General features: G+C 36.4%; 1 protein-coding gene across 7 annotated transcripts in view; it reads left to right on the forward strand.

Annotated features, from left to right (window-relative positions):
• The window catches only part of LOC134754628 (matrix metalloproteinase-14), a 38,238-nt gene that overhangs the window by 4,997 nt on the left and 17,470 nt on the right, over positions 1 to 15,771 (forward strand). For all 7 annotated transcript variants that reach the window (XR_010128950.1, XR_010128951.1, XR_010128952.1 and 4 more), the window contains exon 2: positions 14,513 to 14,642. Coding sequence is in view for 4 of the 7 variants with exons in the window: in XM_063690960.1 (XP_063547030.1) it covers positions 14,513 to 14,642 (130 nt within the window). In the remaining 3 variants the exon portion in view is untranslated. The remainder of the gene's footprint in view (positions 1 to 14,512; positions 14,643 to 15,771) is intronic.

Consider the following 15,771-nt stretch of genomic DNA (forward strand, 5'->3'; position numbering starts at 1 on the left):
CGGGGCAAACATCACATCGCTGCCCGCACATTGGCGTGCTCTACTTACAATTTGACATATCATAATAGTGGCCAATTAAATCCCTGTCACATCACTATGAATGCCGTTCCAAGGTCACATAATGACAAAAATTAGGACAGGCGAGCTAGCGGTTTAAATGAGTTCTCGAAATGTTGATTGTAATTGTATCTATTTTTCTGAACAAATAATACTAAGTAATATAAAACAGACACGTAGGTACCTACCTACTACAGAAACTTGAAAACATCTCCTTTGACACGTGTACTACAGACGATTGGCGATAATTAGAAGATTAAAACCTATTATCACTGAAAACTAAGACAATGTGCTCTCAACACGTGCCCAACGTGCCGACGACGGACAAAGGGCAGACTCGCTTGAGTAACAATAGAAAAAATATCAACATTTTCTACATTCTACTACGGAAAAGTAGAGGTTCACACGCGATTGATTCTATTTTAATCTTTTGACAATCACATCGTAATTGAAACTAATTACTGGTGCAATTATCCATTGCATGCGCGGATGAATGAGCTGAGCTCAGAGCAGCGACGCCGATGTCCGCGTCGCCTTCTCCGGCTAAACGATACTCTGCTGCTCTACAAGCTGAAAGCAGCTCCTTTTTACAGAAATGTGTCAAATCTACATTCTTAATTAAATAACATTTGATTCATAGTTACAATATAGCAAGTTATAATTACACTACATGTTGACTTTGGAATATAGGCCACCGAAGGAAGACCAAACATTGCCAATCGGGGGAAATAATTCGTGTATAAGCCAATTTTGTCATAGTTGTATTGTAGGGAATGGTGTTTTAAACAACATACTAAAAATACCCGAGGGTGGGGGTGAAGCTAACGGGTAGGTGGGGTTTTAGGGTTTTTTTTAGGGTTCCGTAGCCAAATGGCAAAAAAACGGAACCCTTATAGATTCGTCATGTCTGTCTGTCTGTCTGTCTGTCCGTCCGTATGTCACAGCCACTTTTTTCCGAAACTATAAGAACTATATTGTTGAAACTTGGTAAGTAGATATATTCTGTGAATCGCATTAAGATTTACACACATAAATAGAAAAAAAAAAACAATATATTTTGGGGGCAACAACAATATATTCCAATATACTTAGAACTGAAACTCGAAAAAATTTTTGTTCATCAAACCCATACGTGTGGGGTATCTGTGGAAAGGTCTTCAAAAATGATATTGAGGTTTCTAATATCATTTTTTTTAAACTGAATAGTTTGCCCGAGAGACACTTCCAAAGTGGTAAAATGTGTGCCCCCCCCTGTAACTTCTAAAATAAGAGAATGATATTATTATGTGTGAATGCACAGGTAGCTTAAAGCCTGATACGTGCACATCAATGTCCACTTGTGTTTTGTAGTCTTCGAAAGTGTTCATCGAGTTTGTTTTTAAAAGATTTTATCGAGGGTGCACTGATCACTGACTCGGGCAAACTGTTCCACACTTTCACTACGCGGTTCGTCTTCGCGGTCGTCTGGGGTTGCTATTACTCTGCGTCCGTGTCAGTTTCAGAGTGTCCTCTCAGCCTGTCATTTATGTTACGTTAAAATATATCGCTTAACCCGGGTACGTTGTAGTGTCCTGTGAGTATTTTATATGTTTCTATCAAGTCACCGCGTTGCCTTCGCTGCTCCAAGGTTGTCAGGCCCAATTCCTTTAATCTATCTTCATATGGTTGGTTACGAAGAGATGGTACCAATTTTGTGGCTCTTCTCTGGACTCTTTCAATGAGATTTATATCCTTAAAATATGGATTCCACATAAAACGAAAAAAAATATATGATGTAAACTTCCATGCAAACTTCGACCGAAAATTGGTTTGAACGAGATCTAGTAAGTAGTTTTTTTTAATACGTCATCAATCGTAAACCGCAATTTACCTTTCATTCAATCAACTCCCATACAACAAACGTGATTTTATGCCGTTTTTTTTTTGTAATGGTACGGAACCCTTAGTTCGCGAGTACGACTCGCACTTGTCCGGTTTTTTATAGTTTTTCTTACGAAAACACATACACGTAACTCGTAACTGACACGGGAGGTATAGGACACCCTAAGAGAATCCAAACTGGCACCAGTGGCACCGTCAGTGATAAAAAAAGAGCAAATTAATAAAAACTTAAATCGGATATAATAATTCCAAAACCGTGCAACTTTTACAAAGGCCATGTTAAGCTGGTTTGGATCCTCTTAGGGTATCCTACCTCGTGTCAGTTTGACGTGCTATTTTTGGGACAGCCTATATCTATCTTGTAAAAAACTATACAGATAATTGAGACACAGGGAAACATACTTTGAGAGCCAGGAAAGTTGCAATAAAGATTATTTAATGTTTTTATTTTTTATTTACGTACAAGATTATTTTTTGCTGTGGGCTACCGTTTAAGAGTTATTTACGAAAAACTAAAAAAACGACCTTAGAACAAATTATATGTAACTTTCCCACTTTAATATATTTTAAAATATAGATCCTAGCAAAAAAGTGTACTGAATCTTTTTTTTAGAAATTTTTTTATGTAGACTACTACATATAGTAGAACATTTTTTGCTAACAACAACAACAACAATTTTATGTAGATTACTTATGTAGTAGAACATTTTTTGCTACGGGCCACCGTTTAAAAGGTTTTTACGAAAAACTATAAAAAGGAACCCTAACCCCCTCCCCTGCCCCCTACCTGTAAGCTTCACCCCCACCCTTAGGTATTTTTAGTATGTGGTTTAATACACCATTTCCTACAACTATGCTAAAATTTGCTTGTACACGAATTATTTCCCCTGTATTTCCTTCGTTTGGTGGTCTAATAATAATTTGACATGAGTACGGTTGTAAGTAAGTGATCCTCGTGATACCTACTGTTTTTCAAATAATTACTGATGTTTCCTTGTTTACAACGCATGGCTAATACTACCCACATTCCTGAAGCCATTTACGCTACCATCGCGAATAAATTACCGTAAGTAATCATTAGTAAGCGACGCCAAAGAAATAAAGCACCGCCGCCCTAAGTATTACGAGCTTCAAATGATACAAACAACTTGTTACATAATATTACATTTCCTAAGTTGCACGCCTCTTGCTGTAAATCATTATTGTATCTACACATAACAAGGGCTCATACGAGTATTGTGCCTCATAGGTGAAGCACACAGCGATGCGTGCCGGCACCATTACGACACAATTGTGCAGTGCATCTATCATTAAGATACCAGTAATATCATAAACGGCTCGTGGTCAAGATATTTATTTTATGCAAACTTGGAAAAAAATTAGCAAGTCCACGAGCTGACAGTGGCGCAGCGAAATGTGCAGTCATCCCATCGGTATGTAGGATGGTTTAAACGTGCCCGTATACTTTATCTTGCAATCGGATGCAACTGCGTGATACAGATTGATAATTAGGAATAAATTAAGTACGACACCTTATTAATTAAGTAACTACTTGTATACTTATGTACATATAATGAAATACATACGCAGTAAACGTCTGAAAATGCATTCATTTGTTTGGTACAAGTTATGGCCGAAGCGTTTTTGAAGTAACTTGCAGTGTTTTTTTCTTCTTCTGGAGTAAGATGATGATGAAAAAAGATTGTTAATGCGTGCTGAGGTGGCGAAGGCAGAGGACGCACCGGTACGTGTAGTGTAATGTAATAGGTCATAAGAATTATAATAAGCTTAATGCATTTGCTATTGATTGTCCGGCTACAATAGGCCAGCATATTTTTTTATAATGACGCCACTTGCATAGATACTTCGAAAGGAAATATTTTGATTTCTATTGGCTGAAATTTACCTTTGAAAAATATCGTGAAATGGCGACGCAAGCGTTTATTTCATTGAATAAGAATTCGCAACAGAGATTAGAAGACAAGAGCGGTTTCTCCATGTAAAGTATATATAATATCAGAGAAGATTGTAGTAGGTACTTACATAATCTACTTCCTGGTATCGGTCGCGTGACGTGCTCTTATAGCAATAATAACATCATGGGTCATCTAAACCGGCCGAGGTACCTACTATCACAAAGTGACGCTTTACAATACCATCCCATAAAGCGGCGGAAACGTAATTACATTCACGAACTTACTTAGAGCAAATTAAATTTTGATCATAATATTGTCTTCGGTGACCGCGATAGTTACTTATGAAATAAAACTATGAAAACGGATTATATCGCACACTGTAGCTTTTCCTCAGTCACCCGTTGACCACGAATGCTGTAAAGGTTCGAAACGTCGGGATGTATTATAAATTCAATATACGCGGTATAATCCGTTTTCATAGTTTTATTTCATAAATTTTGATCATCATTGGCATGAACTTTAAAAGCAATAGTTTTTTTAAGTCTTGTGTAGGTACCTACCGGAAACAGGTATTATACATAGAATTTATGAATGACTTCTCTCGTTTATTACATATATTAGCTTTTTATGGTTTCCTTTTATTTTGTACTTACATAATGAAGTATTCAAAAATAAGTTTTTGTCTGTCAGATAAGTAATATAACATAACCATGCAGGGCGAATTTGAACTTTGCGCTTAAAATTATACTAATGCCGCTTTGCGATTATGGTTATTTTTACTATTTAAAATTATTGTTCTTAGTCTTTAACCACCCTATAGTTTATCGTAATAATTCATGCTACCGTACAGCTCAGACTGTAGGTACCTGTCAAGATCCGCGTCAGCGCATGATAAGAGTACGTACGGTTACTAGTACCTTCATAGGTAAGATTACAAACATTTCTGCAACACATTCGTAAGAGGAATGTTGTTGTAACTCGTACTAAATTTGAATGAAAAGAATTTAGTTACCTAGCTGGTGACTTCAAATGTTCAAATAGTAAAAAAAAATGCCATAATATGTAGCAAAGACCTATACTATACTATACTATACTATACTATACTATAACTCCGTATATGATGAATAAAGTCTAAGGAAAAAAACGTGCCTCGGAAATCAAGAAAATTTGATTCTCGCACAGATGGCGCTACCGCCAATACCAACGTTTGGCCTTTTCTCGGCTAGATGGCGTTGTAGGTTTCGTTTGTTATTTAACAATTTAACACATATCAGTGAAAGAACATGGGTCTAAATCATATAAAAATAATAAATACAAATAAATATACATATTTTGATATTTTTATTTTTAGTTTTAATCGGGTGTCGATAGATGGCAGTAAATTTACTGTGACTATAAAATTTACTATGACAGTACCCCTCTATCCTATATATTCTCTTTGTATGTAGGTACATACAATCACAATAGCGATAGCCGCAACTGTAACCTAGTGCCCGATGGTCTACAGAAATGTTTAAGAGTCAGCTGCAGAGCTTCTGTGGAAGCTAGCAGCCGCCATACAATTGATGTTACGCTTTTATTATACAACGACATTCTGAAATCAGAATCAGAATCAAATGTTTTATTTGTGATAAACTTAAAACTAAAACTACATACAAAGTATAACTAAAACTACAAGCATTCATAAAATAGGTAAGAGTTAAAGTTTACCACGAAATGGTCTCGCCTCAGCATAATACTGACCCGAAAGTCAGCGCTGATCTTCCGGCGAGACCATTTTGGGCCACGATCGCAGCCGTACGACACGGCCCAACCATAAGCTGAACGCAGCCTTTGCAGCAGCGACCAGCGCCATCTTGTCTACTGTCTATGGCAGTACTTGACAATGACATTATTGACAATAACAAAAAATGGCCATGGCGTACAACACGATAAAATATATTTTTAGCTTTCACTCGTTTAAAATTTACTTTTACAACTATATCAGGTAAAATAAAATGTAATTTGACATGGACGTTTAAGTAACATCATAAATTCCAATTTTATTCAGGGACCATAATTTTATATCCACCACGCAGGCTTCATCAGGTGAACACAAACTCACAATCAGCCACAGGCTTCGTCACAAAACAATACAGCGGTATAATCTGCAACAGGATTCTTACCTCACTTACTTACTCTAAAAGTATACATTAAAAACCCTACACATAAAATACACCTTCTAACTCGCCGCCAGCAGGCAGTGTGCCCAGCCATTTCCCCGTTGAATGGCGATGCTAATTCTCTGGGCAAAAAACCCGTGGCTTCCACCAAACGCGACGCCAAATTCTTATATAAGCGCAGGGCGCTGGGCCCCCATGGCCCGTTTCGGCCCCAAAAGGCTCAACTACCGAGCGTGCTGTACTTGCGCCGTTTGCTATCCTCGGCTGTTGAAGCCGCATGACCAGTACCAGTGCTGGTGCCCAGTAAGTAGGCCGCGGCAAAAGTGTCTACGCACGTAGCGTCCCAAGCCAGAGGCCGCCCCATACTCCAGCAAAATGCCGTCGGGCCTCTTGCCGTCATCCCTCGCTAAACCAACACGAAAGTTTAAAACTCACTACTTTTTAGGGTTCCGTACCCAAAAGGGTAAAAACGGGACCCTATTACTAAGACTCCGCTGTCTGTTTGTCCTTCTGTCACCAGGCTGTATCTCAAGAACCGTGATAGCTAGACAGATAAATTTTTTACAGATGATGTATTTCTGTTGCCGCTATAACAACAAATACTAAAAACAGAATAAAATAAATATTTAAGTGGGACTCCCATACAACAAACGTGATTTTCTTGCCTTTTTTTGTGTTATGGTACGGAACCCTTCGTGCGCGAGTCCGACTTGCATTTGACCGGTTTTTTTAATTTTAAGCTTAAATCTTGTTACAAATAAGTTTTTGCAAAGCTCGCTTGACACTTATTATAAACTAGCGACCCGCCCCAGCTTCGCACGGGTTACCCTTAAAAAATTATACACCTAAACCTTCCTCAAGAATCACTCTATTGATAGGTGAAAACCGCATGAAAATCCTTTCAGTCGTTTTTGAGTTTATCGCGAACATACATATAAAGTCCCATAAGACTTCCTTCGTATGACATCGTACACACACGCACACACATAACATCTATCGTAACATATATTTATGTCTGGTACTAGTTTTCGTTGCTAGAAATTGTAAATGTAAATTGGGCAGTTTGTCCAAGTCGGCCAACCCGCCATACAAAGGCCAACATTTTGTCGAGTCATTAATTTCAACACGATACCGAATATGCCCTTAAAGGGATCCCCACTATATTTTTACACCTTGTATAAAACTTGTACCTACTCGCTCTATGTTTTTGTATTATAATTTTTAGCAACGAAAACCAGTACCAGACATATAAGTGTTTCGTAAATGGCAAATGGTCATGCCAAGATTCATGTAATTTTAAAATGAGAGCGTAATTTCGATGGGAGCAGCTTTTTGGCGGCGGGTTCGCTTTAAGCCTAATTTTCTGACACTTTGTCCGCATAAAGGATCCTTTTCTATTTATTAACCTGTGTGATGTTAATTATTGTCTACAGATGGGGCAAATTTTGATTTAAAATCTGTGTTTGATCTTTCATGAGTTGCACGCGCAGCCCGGCCGCTCGATTTTGTGTTTACAATATCCATTATTGATCTCCTTTTAAAACGTCAATAGCCCCAATACCACCAAACCCAACGAGTACCACCGAATACATCATGTATTGGTGGAATACCACCAAATTTGAATTATTACAGTAATTGGACGTGATCTATCAAATTTAATTTATTACAAAAATAATTTGGCAATCTCAACAAATACTAATTTAAAACTGTACTAAGCAAGCCCAAACATGACGGCTATTAAGATAATATAACGAGCTTTCAGATAAATTAAAGGACGAAATATCGGAAAATAAATTCACACATAAACTCAAACAATTTCTAATAAATAAGAACTACCTCAAGCCTTCAAGAATGTATTAATGATATCGAAGAAAAATAACAAAATAGATCTAGGTACATAAATATCTTCGGTCTGCCTCTATTCACAGCATTGTAATGCCCCTTCGGCCCTATGCATAATAAAATCCATTAATACATTATATTCATATTTTAGCTAAGTAGTTGTGACACTGATAAAATTAGGATTTTGAAATTGCAATTTGACAACTTTTTACCATTAGCCTATTATTATAACCTATAAAAAACGACATCATTAAATTAAAATAATAATTATTAATATTAAATTGACAAATCAATTCAACTAACCTAGATATATTCCTAGATTAAGTTTTAAGATTTGCCGTCATTTATTTTAATTTAATTTAATTACTAATAAGTAAGTTTTATTATGTTACCTTATACTTAGACTAGCCTAGAATAGAATAGAATAATAGTACTATTGTGTGCCCTTATAGGGTGTCATGATCTAGCTATATATATAATGTAACACCTATTGAATGACAATACAATATACAATACAATATTGAATAAATTGAATTTGAATTTTAATAGTGAATGTTTCTTTGCTATTATTATAAAGGTAAACGATGTTAGTTTAATTGGACATTGTATCCACTAATTATTACTATTTATTTAAGTAGGCACAGAAAACTATGTATGTATGTATGTAGTACTTCATTATACCTACCATTTTAGCTTTCAACATGTTGATTGTTGTTGGTAAACAACAACATATCGCTATTGTATAAATGGCCACATAGGAATAGGTAGGTGCAATAATTTCATTTTTCCTTTACAATATAATTAATAATGTGGCACGTGCAATCGTTCATGTATGTGGTAAAAATACATACAAACGTAGGTAATACGTGGGTACGTAATGACCGCCGGTGGCTGGATGATGAGCGCAGTTTGTAGTCGTCATTAAATGCCCGCACGGCATGGCACGGTGCTGCAATACTTTACCTGCAGCAAATCATATCAATCTCGAAAATTTTACTTTGTTCTCAAATACTTAGTAGATTAAATTATAATAAACCAGCCACATTGAAGCCTATTGTTTACCTACTAACACATCTTTAACTATGTAGTCTCCGCTCCGGCTTGGGCAATAATGCATTTGTATATCCACTGTTCGTAGGTACTAGGTTTGTGCTTATTTCAAACGATTGTCGTGAAATGTTGTTGAGCAGCAGCTAATGTTGTTGAGCAGCAGATAATGTTGTTGAGCAGCTTCGATAATTGTATGGATTTATTTGTCGATTAAATGGCGGAGCCATGGACCTTAACAATGAAAATCACTTAACAATGAAAATCACCTTACCTCTTTTTCCAAGGCTCGAAAATGTCCTTAAATTATTATCTACCTACTAAGAATCTACGAGAAAGTGCGTCATTGTTTGTTTTACTGACCACATTTATGTAAATCCTACCTGCTTACTTTTACTTACAGTACCGGTCAAAAGTTCACCCTTTATTTTCGGTACAAATGTATACTTTCGTACGATAGTTTTTTTGCAGTTCGGATGTCTTAATTTCTTTCCAACTGATCCGTTTTTGTTTTCAGAGATGTGTTTGATTAGTTAGACACAATTTACGTATCTAATATAATATTTTAGAGAATGAGCTGTTTAGAAATGTACGTAAAATGTGTCTGACTAATCAAAAACATCTCTGGAAACAATAACGGATCAGTTGGAAACAAATTAAGATCCGAACTACAAAAAACTATCGCACAAAAGTACACATTTGTACCGACTACAAAGTGGAACTTAAACTTTTGACCGGTACAGTACTTTATCGTTAAAATGTATGACTCAACTACTCACAACAGACTACAAACCTACTACTTGCAAACTTTCGTGTCTGAAATAATCATTTTATGTAACGCTCTAGGTAATTTTAATTTTTAATTCTATCTTTTTCTCGTAATTCAAACAACAGTATATTATTTACGGTCGCGACTACAACTTGTAGTAGGTACAAAAATTAGGTATACGTATGTACAGTCGCCTTCAGATATATCGGCGCGGCGCTAGAGTGCGTGTTCAGATAGTTTTAAACACCTCGTCCGCTCCGATATATCTGATGGCGGCTGTACGTACCTATTATGCCACACTTTCTATGTAGGTACTTACAACGTTTGAGTGATACATTATCATTCGGAAATAGGAAGACGACGTCTTGAGTTTACTATTAGACGTGCGGCGCGGCGTGCCGTGCCGAGTGTAGGCCAAAATATTCGTGCCAGTAAGTAGGTATGTGGGGCGCGAGCTGGGCCCGCCGGCTCCTGCACAGCCTGCGACCGTTACTCGCAAATCTCGGCCCATACTGACCCAGATACACTCCCACTGATATTAATCATACGATGACATTATTTTATGCGTAAAATTACTTTCTTATCCGCCAACAAGAGCTTTCTTATTAACCATCTTTGACACATTGGTTTACCTAATAATACATTGGTCCGTTACATGAATGTGGACCATAAAGTTCCATTTTATTTGTTCTATAACACGTCATAATATTTAAACATACATAACTTATTCAAGTGTAAAGATTAATATAATAAATTAATGGAAAAATCTGTCTATTTCAAGGAGGATACATAGTTTCCTTTTAGACAATGTTTTTGAAGGATTTTTTCCTATAGGACCCCTTAGGTTTCTTTATGTCCGTCTGTCCGTTCGTCTATCTGTCCGTATGTTACTGCCATTTTACTCAAAAACTATAAGCTATATTTTAATGAAATTCCGAAAATTGGTGTACTTTGAGAGCCGCTACAGTTTCGAAGCTAAAATAAACAAAAGAAATATTAGAAGGCACTTCATACGTTTTACTTAAAGTAAAAAAAAAACAGTAAAAATCAACCTGTGGAACATCATTCGATAGGTATTTAAAAACAAAATAAAGTTTAAAAAAAAGTGTTTTTAACTATATTAAGTTAGTGAATTGAAAATAATCGCTCCACAATTTAATAAAATTACGCTCCCCCACAACTTTTGATCAGAACGTACAAAAAATTTAAAAAATATTAAGCAAACATAGCTTAAAGAAACTTTTCCTTCTTAGTACCTAAAAGTTTCATATCTGCAAGCTACTTGTTGAATGGAGTTTTGAAACATACTCGTATATGTGTTATAGCTTGTTTGTTAAAGTACTCTCAGTCGCCATTCGGTACCGCGGCCAAGTGGTCGAATGTTTTAGTCTGGTTTATGAGCCTTCACTTTAATACTGTATACATACACTAGCGAAAAATAATCTATCATATTTTTTCAGATACATTTGCATATTTTTTTGGTAATTTCTCAAAAACGGCTCCAGCAATTTCGATTAAATTTACAATATAGGGACGTATAAAAACAAACAATTCGATCAAAGTAGGGTATATTTTTAAAATAATTAGTTAGGCCGAGTTTTCGCGGTAGGCCGGTGGGTATTAAATTGTAAAGTAATGATTCGATTTAATTTTCAAACCAGAGGCTAACGAGAGCGAAACATCGATCCATCTAGGTTTTATCGTTGATAAGATTCGCTTTTGAGTGTTTTCAAATAATAAATTCAATATTTATAACATACATTAAGGCCGTTCCATCGGTTTGCCGCTGTCTTTGTCACATTTCGCAAGAAAGAACGGGAAAGAACATACGCGCCAAGTGTCAATTTTGATCGAATTTTGTCGGTTTTTATTTATATAAAAAACGTTACCTTACAATATCGAAATTCTAAAGCTATGAAATTACTATTTATGTTAAGATTGTTTTTTCTTCTTTTTTTGTTTATAGTATCACATAATAAATAACCGAGTAAAGTAGGATTAAAAGTCCAAGTTAGAGGTTACTTTGGGAATTAATTGTATCGAGCGAAGTGTCATAATTCGTGTATCGGAAGCTATGTTGTTAAAGATAATATAGTCAAGAACTACATATATTTTTTCCACGTCTACGAATATCAACGCCTCTTAGAAAAACATGATCATATAAGGAGATTTTTCGCCTTCTGGCTCAGGGAATCGCCTTAATTGATGAGTGTGAAGTCCCCAATCCGCATTTTGCTAACGTGGCTGACTAAATGCCCATGTTGCCACGGGCAATGGGGCGTAAGTATATATATATATATATAGGATATAAAGTCTAATTTCACGAATTTTCGAATAAATACCTGCAAGAACAGGAATATGATAGATTTTTTGCCGCTACTGTACCGACATACAACCTAACAATGGTTACCATGAACGGGTAATATAAAATGTAGTTCTCTTGAAAGTGCACAGGAAAGGCGTTATGCGTGCTGTAGTTAAAGCATAAAGTGATACTGCATGGAAGTCAATGCCCGCGGTAGTAACGTGAATGTATGCGCGCCCAAAATATGCGGTCTTGTACAGACGATGTACAGCGCTTGAAAGGTAATGAACTTGATGGTATTAGATGGCATTATTAACAAATCTCAGTACCTACTTAGACTCATTATACAGAGCAAATGCTTGAATCAGACACATTTATGAAGGCAATTTTCTCATTGAATGAAATTATTTAAAGACGATTATCACGCTATGATTGCGTACAATAGTGCTATGAATGTTTTATCAGGAACTAAGCAAATATTGACAATTAGCCTCATCTTATGGATACCTCAGTCTTTAAGTTGTAGATAATATTTTTTGAAGAAGAATATTTTATGATGTTCGTTTGGTCACGAAGTGTTCAATATCGAGCCGTGTACACGTTGGTAGTGAACAAAAGCTCATCCCGCGCGGCGGCGGGCACTATTTGCCGCGGTTGGCGCTGTCGTGCCAATGCGAGATACGTGCGCGCCACTTGCAATGCGTCGCACGCCTGCCACGCCACATCGCAAGGTCGTCCATGGCTGAGCCTTACTATATCCGCACTCCATACATAGTCATTTAAATCTACCTACCACCATCGGGCTCCATAATATATATACGAGTATTTCAGTTCCCTTACAAAGAACGGAGCCCGAGCCAATAAGATTATTAATTTCCCACGTACCAAAGTGTCGTATTACTAGGAGCCATAACGCCTTCAATATTTTTATTTATGTAATGCAAAAAATCCATCATTATATTTTTTGTAAATTAAACGAGGTTGACGAGCGCGTAATCCTTATTATAAACACAACACAGATGTCGTGTGATCGTGTCTGTCATAGAGATTACGAGATTTTTTCCGAACGTGCTTTGTTCGTTGAAGACGATACGAGATTATATATTTACGTCAGCTCATTATCACCCTTACTCAGCCGAAGTAGTTGACAATAAACAATGGCCCGTATTTTTGCGATAACCGGTGATAAAAAAAAGTAATTGTGTGGTTGTATGAAACCGCGATGCAAGTGAAACTTTTTTTCGGATTGTCTGAAAATTTTCAGATAAGTTTAAAAATATCTTGAAGATATGGGCATCAACAAATATTCAAGAAAAGTCAAGATCACCGACTCCGAAAATAAAAATAAAACCGGCCAAGTGAAATGTCTTTAAAAAACCTGTAGGGGTCGGATCAAAAACTAAGTAATTAAGTCCGACTCACGCTTGACTGCAATTTCTAATAGGTTTTCCTGTAATCTATAGGTAAAGATCTATGGTAATTTGGTAATTTGGTATGGTTGGATATGGTAAGTTTTTCCCTATTTTCTTGAATAACTTCTAAATTGTTTATCCGAAAATTATTAATAAAATATATTTGAGATTCTCACAATGAGATCTTTCATTTGATATATAACACGATATAGTTTGAAAAAAAAATATTTTTTAATTTTCTCATTTACCCCCCAAATCGCCTCATGTTTAAAATTCATTTGTTTGCGTTGCATGTCCGTCTTTGGGTCACAAACTTACATATGTATACCAAATTTCAACTTAATTGGTAAAGTAGTTTCGGAGAAAATAGGCTGTGACAGACGGAAAGACAGACAGACAGACGCACGAGTGATCCTATAAAGGTTCCGTTTATTCCTTTTGAGGTACGGAACCCTAAAAAATAACTGAAAATTTGGGTAAGTACGTCATACCGACAAAAATGTACAAAAACAGCTGTTATTGTTTAATGCGACATTGAACACTAACAATTTCAATTTATGAATGTCACAAGAAAAGGGGTTGATTCGATTGTAAGATTATGACATTTTTGTGACGTTACCATTCAAATCAGGAAGGTGCTGGCGCAAAATTGCCAAATTTCGATGTTAGTATGCAGGTTTAGGGGCAAGTTGTTTATTTCGAGAGCTCGATTGTCGCCATAAAAGTGTTTTAATTTTGTTCATGTGGCCGATAGATGAGATTAACGCATATTTAAATTCTGACCAAATTGTCTGGCCTGGCCTTATTTGAATTTTGAGTCAAAACATTTATTTAATTACATAATAATTACTTATCCGATATCCTTGTCTTAATTACTATAAAATTGCACAATTTTCGAAATACTGACGAACAATTTAGTTCGCCTAATTCTGGAGGCAACTATTAGAGTAGCTATATCAAGTGTATTTTTTCATGTTCATTTGTTTTCTTATCCATGTTGCCTCATCTCATTATGTATCAAACTTTAAAATCTTATGATGAAGTTAGTTAATTTAAATTATATTTGTTAGGCGTAGCTGAAGTTTTGTTGGTTTGCTGAGTTGTTTGTTTGTTTGCCGCAGATGTACCTGGCGCAGTACGGGTACTTGAGCCCGACGGTGCGCAACCCGTCCAGTGGACACATCATGGACGAGAGCTCGTGGCGCCGTGCTATTGCTGAGTTCCAGAGCTTCGCTGGACTCAATGCGACAGGTAATTAGCGGCTCGTCAGATGAATTCATCATTTTGTACCCACAATTGTCACCACAAGTTGTAGTATTTTTACAATTAAATCTGTTTTGGTGATCCAAAAAAAAACATTTCAGCTTTCAGTCTGTGAAGTAGATATAAAATCTAAATGTTTCGTTACATAGATACTTGCTATAAAAACTATGCACAAGCATTGTGCACAAGTTAGTAATTATTTCTATTCTATATTGATTGAAATAAATCTTCCGCACACACAACATGACTCGATGACTCGTGCGCGTGACCGTGCATTTCTTGGATTACAAGGGTTTACGTAATTATGTAATGGTAGCCCAAGAGGTCCGCCTTGGCCTTGCACAGGCGCAAGGCAGCCGCTCGTTAGCTCCTCGACCTACAATTTACCGGCCCTGGGCCCCGACTTCGCAGTCGCCATCAAACAAATTGCCAATCCACACAACACGCATATCAGCTAATAAATACCTTAGAATTACATGGGGAGCTACTTGAAACATCTTCTGACACGTACGTGCTTTGACACGAGAAGTAGTTTATTGGTATCGACTGATATTATGTAAGCAAATAACGCAGCGACGCACATTAATACATTATTCATTAGTAGTCCGCGCACGAGTTTCATTTGGATTAGTTAGAAGCTCGGACCGTGCCGTTGACTTAGTTCGAAAACTTACCTAACAACCTTAGGTAGGTATTCTTTCTAGGCACAAGACGACGTTTCAACGTCTAAAGATGACGTTTATTGAGGCAAGTTATAGCTATTTAAATTGACAATGTGGTTTTGTAATTACTTCCTTCGTTTTAGCTAGCAGAACAAAAAGTACAGGTTTTGTCTTTGATTTTCCTTATTATTGTTACTTACTTCGTTGTTTTCTCGAATGACACATAGTTTGTTCTTTACATCTATGAGTACCTACTAGCAGTGCATTTGTTTGTCTAAATAGCATTTGTTATTCGTCAATTAATGTTTAATTAAAACAATGCTTCTTCAGATTATGTACATCATAAACGTAGACGAAGGACTAACAAAAGATATAATAATTCGTGCCGATGTAGCGTTTTATGTCATAAGGAATGAATTAGAACGTGAGATGATAAGTCGATGATATTATGAATA

Source organism: Cydia strobilella, chromosome Z, assembly GCF_947568885.1.
Source record: "Cydia strobilella chromosome Z, ilCydStro3.1, whole genome shotgun sequence".
Taxonomy (NCBI): Eukaryota; Metazoa; Arthropoda; class Insecta; order Lepidoptera; family Tortricidae; genus Cydia; species Cydia strobilella.